The 8,695-nt window shown below is 37.7% G+C and overlaps 1 protein-coding gene across 1 annotated transcript in view; it reads left to right on the top strand.

The window, feature by feature from the left end:
* COG6 (component of oligomeric golgi complex 6) overlaps positions 1 to 8,695 on the top strand; it is a 92,712-nt gene that overhangs the window by 72,718 nt on the left and 11,299 nt on the right. Inside the window, exons 14-17 of the mRNA XM_006879528.1 lie at positions 409 to 540; positions 854 to 1,021; positions 5,503 to 5,610; positions 6,797 to 6,850. Of these exons, the coding sequence (XP_006879590.1) occupies positions 409 to 540; positions 854 to 1,021; positions 5,503 to 5,610; positions 6,797 to 6,850 (462 nt within the window). The remainder of the gene's footprint in view (positions 1 to 408; positions 541 to 853; positions 1,022 to 5,502; positions 5,611 to 6,796; positions 6,851 to 8,695) is intronic.

The following is an 8,695-nucleotide window of genomic DNA, read 5'->3' as shown; positions in this document are numbered from 1 at the left end:
AACAATGAAAAAATGAAACCCAAAATATCTGTAAATGTTCATTGAAATTAATTAAAAAAAAAAAAGAAGAGGAAGATGGGAGAGCCCGGCTAGGCACTAACTCTACATCAGACTCTCCGAGTCATGCATTAATTCTGAAATTATCTGACAAAGACTGTCTTTGTGTTATCTTTTGTGATTAGTAACTATAATTCAAAATGAGCTTTTGAGAAAGTAGACTCTGTGATGGGCAAGTCATTAATTTATATATCTTTTTAAAGTATGTATGTGTGTGTGTATATATATATGTATGTATGTGTATGTATGTGTATATATATATATATATAATTTTTTTATAAATCAGCATTTATTTTGTACATTAAAATTTAGTGGCCCGTTTAAGCAGTGCATAAACAATTTTTATTTTAGGTTGAACTCCCTCCACCTGACCTTGGACCAAGTTCAGCCCTAAACCAGACCCTCACGTTGTTGCGTGAAGTTCTGACCTCCCATGACTCGTCAGTCGTGCCGTCAGACGCCCGGCAAGCAGATTTTGTGCAGGTAGGTTGTCAGTGTGGAGCGATTGCTTTCTGACTCTCTATTGTTCATTCTGTTGACGTACTCCTAAAACACCAATCCCTTCTTTGTTTATTTTCCCATCACATGTGAAGTCACTTCTCTTTAAGTACCATTTCTCACTGCTGTCCATTTTAAAAAGCACTGTGGTTATTTGTGATCTTTTTTTCTTATGCTTCTCTGAAGATTAGCCCTTTTCTAATTGGTTTGGCATTAATTCTGAAAGGCCATCAACCCAAGACCATAACGCTAGTTGAGATATAAGGGAAGAAATGAAGATTCTTCTGTTCCTTTGTAGGTTTTGTCCTGTGTGCTGGATCCTCTCCTCCAGATGTGCACTGTGTCTGCCAGCAATCTAGGCACAGCTGACATGGCTACGTTCATGGTGAATTCACTCTACATGATGAGGACCACTCTAGCTTTGTTTGAATTCACTGACCGACGGCTGGAAATGCTGCAGTTTCAGGTGAATGTTGCTATAAAACAACTGCTGACTGTGATGACGGTTGTTTATTTGATTTTTTTCCCCTTTATATACTAGCTTTCAACTACAAACTGTGTCACCCAATTCCTAGAAAAACCTTGGTGGACTCTGGTGGAAAGCCTGAGCTCTGCTTTATATACGTTGTTGTTGTTAGGTGCTATCGAGTCATGTACGATTCGTAGTGATCCTGTGAGCAACAGTTCTGAGCACTGTCCTATGCAGGGCCATCCTCACAGTCACTGACACACTCAAGTTCATTGCTGCAGTCACCTGGTTGAAGGTTCTTCCTCTCCATCGCCATCCCTATACCTTTCCAAGTGTATGTCCGTCTCCTAGGAATAGCCTCTCCTAGCAACATTCCCAAAGTATTTGAGATAGAGCCTTCAAGGAGCTCTCTGGCTGCATCTTCTCCAAGATATAGTGTGTGTGTGTGTGTGTGTGTGTGTGTGTGTTTACCTCTGCATCAATCTCTGATCTGTCAGCCTGTCTGTCTAAAGAATATTTCTCTTTTACCTTTGGAGAAGACAGAGTATATAATGGTTAAAATATTCGATTCAGATCACAGCATGTGATGGTAGTATGAAGCTTTTCTGATGAATTTATTCTGCATGTAGATTTCCATTTCTGAACTGTGAATAATATGCTATATTTCTCAAGCTGTGTAGCCAGTACAGAAGGTGTTACATGGGACAGATATATTTTTATCTATGTGTAAACAGTGTTAGGCAAAACATTACAACTTGTTAAACCAATCACTCTAGTCCTGTAAACCAAATGGTGTCATTTAAGAGTCTTTAAGAATACTGAGACAAAGACACTTATAAAATCTATATTTTCAAACAGTGATACTTAATGATAGATGTAAAGTTTTGAAAGAAAAAATATATAAATATGCATATCTATTGTATTATCATAAATCTATGACTACATTGGCAATGGTTACAACTAGAATTTATTTAAATTTTTAATCTTTCTGAGGAATGAGTTTTGATATATCTAAATTTGTGATATATATAATTTCTTCTTTAAAAAGCTATATAAGTATCTAGAGAACTTAAACTCTACACAGATTTTAAAGTAAAAATGTTCTCTAGGGGAGCTGTCTAGATATGAATGCACTGAAAGATATTCATCCGTAGATAGCACTCTCCTTTCTCCAGATTCTTCCTGAAGGGCACTCTTTTAAAATTCTTTCCATTGCTCCTCGGAGTCCACAAGGTTTTCCAGAATGTCTTTGGACACATCTTATTTTCTGTTATTTCTGTCTAGGAATTCAGAGATCATGCCAGTCTTTGATTGTATTAATGCTTGATCTTAAAGTTTTCTATTTTTTTTTTAATTGAGATTTTAATGAATGTTTATAAAGAACTTGGATGGCCAGTCATTCATTGTTGCACATTTTCCTCCCTGTCTCCCCTCCCTCCCAGTTAGCTTTATTCTTTGGAAAAAGTTCTCTCATTGTTATACAGTTCCCTACCACCACCACCACTTTATTATGCAGTTCTTTTTCTGGACTCTTGTCATGCCAATAATACCTAATCATATATTCCTTTTAGACAGTTCTCTTGCTTGTCCATTTCAATGTCATGTACATTATTTGTCCCCTCTTTTCTCAGTTTCCCCCCAACCCCCATGTCAGTCCTGTTTCGTAACAGTGGCAGTATGCAGTATTTGTCCTTTTGTGACTGAGATATTTCACTCAGTGTAATGTCCTCCTTGGCCACCTATTTTGTATACTATTTCATGAGTTCCTTGTTTTTCAGGGCTGTATAATGTTCCATTGTGTGACTCTACCACACCTTCTCTATACATTCATTTGCTGATGGCCACTTGGATTGTTTCCAGCTCTTTGATATTGTGAACAAAGCAGCAATAAACATAACGTTTTCTATTCTTCAGTTATTCTCCATCTGCTGCTTTGTATATTGTGATGCTTATATCTTTTGCTGATTGTATCTCTATTTAATTGCATCAGTTCTCTAATTTATTATGAAATCTCTTTAGTAATTTTCTATTTCTTTGATTCTTTTGTTTTTATTGTGATTTTAGTGAAAGTTTACAAAGACTTGGTTTTGATTCGTTAATTCATACAGATTTTTTTTTCCTCCTCTCCCTCCTCTTTTTCACTTTGTAATGCTTGTCCTGTTCTGGATTGCTAATTGTCATTCCCAAGAGAGGTGATCCAACAGAATATGGAAATTTTCAAACAGTATCGTTACTATCACAGGCAAGCAAAATACTGCTGAAGATCATTCAAAAATGGTTAACACAGTACATTGACAGAGAACTGTCAGAAGTTCAAGCTGGATTTACATGAGGCCGTGGCTTCAGGGACATCTGATAATGCTGATGTCAAATGGATCCTAGCGGAAAGCAAAGAATACCAGAAGAGTGTCTGTGCTTTATTGATGATGCAAAGGCATTTGATTCTGTGGATCATAGCAAATTATGAATAACACTGAGAAGAATGGGAATCCCAGAACACTTAATTGTGCTTATGGGAAACCTACACCAAGAAGCATTATACAAACAGAACCAGGGAAGCACTACATTTTTTTAAAATTAAGGAAAGCATGCTATCACGCAGCTAAAGAGCTGTATTCTCTCTCCAGACCGATTCAGACTGTATGCTGAGCAAATTATTTGAGAAGTGAACTCTACGAAGAATATGGATTAGAGGTAGACTCATCAATAATTTACCTTATGCAGATGATGCAGCATTACTTATTGAAAGTGAGGAGGACTTGAAGTGCTTGCAGAAGGTCAAAGACTATGGTCTTTGCATCAAGAAAATAAAAATTCTCACCACTGGACCAATAGACAACACGATGGTAGAGGGAGAAAAGAAAGAAACTGTCAATGACTTCATCTTACTTGGATCCACAATCAAGACGCTTGGTATCAGCAGTCAGGAGATCAGGAGACATACTGAACTGGTAAAGTCTGCAGTCAGGTCCCTCTCCAAATTATCGAGGAGCAGTGATGTTAGTTTGAGGACTGAGTTACGCCTGATTCAGGCCATGGTTTTTTTCAGTCACTTACTATCCATCTGAGAGCTGGAAAGTGTCATCTCTGTGACAGAAAAAGAATTGATGCCTTCTAACTCTGAAAAGAATAAACACACATGTCTTGGGGAAGGTATGGTCAGAGTGCTCCTGGAAGGCAAAGATGACACAGCTTTGTCTTGCATACTTTGGGCAGGTTACTAGGAGAGGTAATTCCTTTGATAAGGATAACATGTTTAGAAAGGTGTGGAGGGCTGGCAAAAGAAGGAAGACCCTAACCAGATGGATGACACAGTAACTGCAGCAATGGGCTCAAGTATGTTAGATTGTAAAGATGGCACAGGATAGGACAGGGTTCAGATCTGTTGTTCATAGGGTTGATATGGGTCACACTTGACTTGAGGGTACCTTACAACAATAACAATATTTTTAGTATAGTTACTTCAAAACGAAACAGGAAAGTGTTCAGTGTCTACCAATAGTGGGAGGGAAAAAAATGGCTTATTCTGATTATTTAGATTTTGTCATTTTTAGATTGCTAAGTTCTTTTAAATCATTGTAAATTTTGGGTTTTTTGTTTGTTTTTTTTTTAAGAGGGAAGGGTATAGCAGTTGAAGTATCTTGAATGAAGGCATTCAGACAGTAGCAAATATTGTAGTTCTCAAGGTTCGAAATCGCTGGCAAATGTGCTTGTAAGATTGGGAGACTGTCTTAATGAGAAGAAAGAAGCCCACCAGCCTCTCAGGCTGGACAAATATTATACATTTCAGTCCTTGAGGTGGGTCCCAACGCAGATGGACACCTGTACTCACATCTGCTAGCCTTGTTTTCTTAGGCAATTCCTGAATTTGAAATCTTTGACCAAGTCTCTCTTGGACCTTTAATTCCACCCAGGATTTCACAGACCTGGGTTTGAATCCCCTGCTCCCCAGGAAAATTTAGTGCCTCAGTCTCAGGGGCCTCTCCAGATGACATATTTTATTTGCCGAGTCATTTCAGCTAGTTGAGGGAGTGAAAAGTCCCTCAGAAGGAACATGAGGACCTCCTCATCATTCTTAAATTCTAAGTATTGTTGTCATTGTGTATTTTTTTTTCTTTGTTTTCTCTCTCTTTTTTCCTTTGTTTTTTAATCTACTGTTAAAAGAACTGAAAAGCAAGCCCAACTTAATTTTTTTTCTCCTCTTTCCTCTAGTGGCTGGACCTAAAACCCTCTCTGTCCTTGCTATTATTTTTAAAGAAAGATTTTCTCTCCCTTTTGAAGGGACTTCCCTTCCTCTCAAAGGAAAGAACATGACCTTGTTATAGAAGCAAACACTTTGCTTAAAAATGTCTACCACTTTAACAAACAATGACAAAAACCTATTGGGAAGATCTAAGATCCCAGGGTAGTCTGTTCTTACTCTTCATCAGTTCTATTCTTTTAAAAATAATGTTTTCTCTGTTTTGTATTTGTTTTAGATTGAAGCCCATTTGGACACACTTATAAATGAACAAGCTTCCTATGTTTTAACTAGAGCAGGCTTGAGTTACATCTATAACGCAGTACAGCAACACAAACCTGAACAGGTAAGCCAATTTCCCGATCAGAGAAGTGTTCTGGTTTAGAGCATGGATTCTTGGCCCTGACTCTGGATTTGAATCCTGGTTCACCACTAAGTGACCCTGGGTCACCACCGGTGTGCCCCTAGGAAAGGGCTGAATCCTTTTCTTTCTGTTGCCTCATCTAAAGAGAATTGGTTTTGTATCATGAAGCTGTGCTGAAGGTGACATGAGATAATACATGTACAGGTCTTAGATAACTGTCTCATATATAGTAAAATGTCCTCAAATATTAACTACTACCCTTACTATTCGATGGCACTTAACAACAACAACAACAACAACAACCCTTACTGCTATCAATTCCTTTGGCTAAGGTAATAAAATATGCACAAATTAAATTATAAAGTGTATAATTGTATATTCATACTGAAGAGTCTTCCAGCATCCTCTTCCAGTAACATTTAACGCATTAGGTAAATTGTTATATAAGTAGTAATTGTCCCTTTTTAATTTAGGAAATTAGGGTCTATTATTTTGGAAAGATAATCTCTTCAGGAGTGAGCATACGATCTTTTATCACATGCGTATGATCTTTTAACATACTGCTAAATTATACGACCCAGGAGTTACAGGTAATGGATTGCAGGAATCCTAAAAAGTCAGGTACACCTCTTTCTTTAAATACCAAAGACCTGTCTTGAATAACATTAAGATGAAGTTTGCCATGTGTATTTAATAGGCAAGGATGCGTAAGTGGAGGAAGCTCTCAGTAATCAGGAGTTAGCATTTTCTTCCTTTGTTGGGGTAGAATACAACTTTCTACCAGTAAGAACCCTCCTTTACTTTTTAAAATTATGGAAGTGAAACTCTTGAAGCCCCCATGAGTCATTGGTGTCTTGTAAGCACGTTATTGCCTTCTTTTTCTTACTTCTGAGTGAATTTGGAGCATCTTTTTATTTCCTTTGTTAATAAACCTACTTCCTTTCCCTTCTTCCAGCAATTAGTATTGAGTGCCTTCATGCTCATTATACAAAAATTAATATATCAGACAGGTTCCTTGTTTTTCTTAGGCTTGAACAGGTGACACTTCTTTGAAAATAGTTTAAGCAATATTCTAAATTTAGGCAATCTACTAATGGACTGTGTTACATAAGGGTACTGAAGTGTACATTATGCTTTTTCCTGTAATGTTTTCTCTTGCTCTTTTTAGGGCCCATTAGCCAGTTTGCCCAACCTAAGTCCCGTGGCACTGAAGGCTGCAATGGTAAGTCTGTAAGAAAGCATGTGACTTAGCTTTTCTTGATGCATGTGGAAATCCCTCAGAGCTATTGCCATTCTAGTTCCAGACCACCTCAGTAGAATTAACACTGGAATAACACGAGTCACACACCCCTTTTTATTTTTTTTTCCTCCTCTTTCTTTTCTCTCATCTGATGGCTTAGTGGTAAGGAATTGTGCTGCCAGTGCCAAAGGTATGTGGTTTGAACCTACTGGCTGCTCCACAGGAGAAAGATGGGCAGTTTTTTCTCAAGTGATTTACTGTCTCCGAAAACCCGTTGGAGTCAGCTTTGGGTCGGTTCCATCTCTACAGTACACAGCAGAAGTGCATGTAAACATTATGTCCACACTATACTGTAGTGAAGGAGCTTTGGTTATGTCGCTTCTTACATGTTCAGTTACATGATAACTGGAAAGTTGATGGTTCAAAGCCACCAGGCTCTGCCAGAGGGAAGAGGCAGTCTGTTCCCATAAACTCAGTGAGGGGTCACCATTGTTGAAGGTAATGCCACTGCCATGAGGGGTTCCCCCTGGTTTTGGTGGTTCATTAAGTATAAAAATCACATTATGCATGTACTTAAAATACTGTGGGAATTACCAAATTGTCACACAAAACCACAAAGCACATGTTTTTGGAAAAATAGTGCTGTTATATATACTTGCTCAATGCAATTGCCATAAATCTCCCAATAGGTGAAAAAAATTCTCTCAAAAGCACAATAAACTGAAACAATAAAATGAGGTTTTTACAACTCCATAAGTTGTCTTATACAATAATGTTCTCTTTTAACATGCAATATTTATATTAGACCCAAAATTATGTATTTATTTGTCTGAAAGAGGTCTAGCCAAGACATGTATTTATGGTAATGGTTCACTATACTTGGATAGTCTAATGATTCCATTTTGTTCTATACAGCAAAACGTATTGAAATCTTAGCGAGTGCTGCATAGTTAAGTGCCAACTTGAAGAAAATACAGGCCAGGTCATCTCATATAGCTCATCATCTAGTGGGGAAACTTTTAAGTTACAATTATATACGTTGCTGTACTCCTTCACTCTAAATCACAATTCGGAAATAAAAGTCAGGACTGAAGAAGATCAGTACATAGTACTGTGTGCTGTTCTTGTTGTGTACTGACCCACTGAGTTGGAACTGACCCATAGCTGACCCTCCAGAAGGTTTTCAGAGGCAGTCAATCACAAGGGAGATTTCCCAGCCTTCTCCAATAGAGCACCTGGTGAATTTGAACTGTGTGCCTTTGAGATTGCAGTGCAGTTTCTTACCACCAGGGCACCAGAGCACCCTCTTCTATGTAGACTCCTAAAAATAAACTATGTAGCCGCATAAAAATGCATTTACCGTGTAAAAAGTACAAAATAAGCTCATGCCAGCACACACAAACACATTATTTCAATGACTTTATTTCTGTAGTTGATTCATGTACTCCATAGCGTAAGTTTAAAATGAAGGTTATTAATGGCTATATGAAATCAGTAAACTCTTGTCTTTTGGGGGACATCTGCAGAGCATGCTGTAACTGGGTCGCTGACCCATGGAAGTGATTGTTACAGACACCAAAGACATAACATTGGTTATGAAACGGTTCTATGAGATTAAGTGGAAGATGTAATTGACTCAGGTTCATTTTGTTGTTCATTTACCTCTAATTTGTACTATTGTATCTGTCAACTTCTTCTTTTTTATTTTATTATTATTATTACTATTAACCTCTCTAAGTTACCTTTTCGCATTAGAATGATCAAGTGTTCTGGGATTCCCATTCTTCTCAGAGTCAGCCACAGTTTGTTATGATCTACACAGTCAAA

This window comes from Elephantulus edwardii, unplaced genomic scaffold (genome assembly GCF_000299155.1).
Source record: "Elephantulus edwardii isolate Elephantulus edwardi_28Jun2011 unplaced genomic scaffold, EleEdw1.0 scaffold00004, whole genome shotgun sequence".
Lineage (NCBI taxonomy): Eukaryota > Metazoa > Chordata > Mammalia > Macroscelidea > Macroscelididae > Elephantulus > Elephantulus edwardii.
The sequence above is the reverse complement of the archived record's forward strand: the minus strand, read 5'-3'. Positions and strand labels throughout refer to the sequence as shown.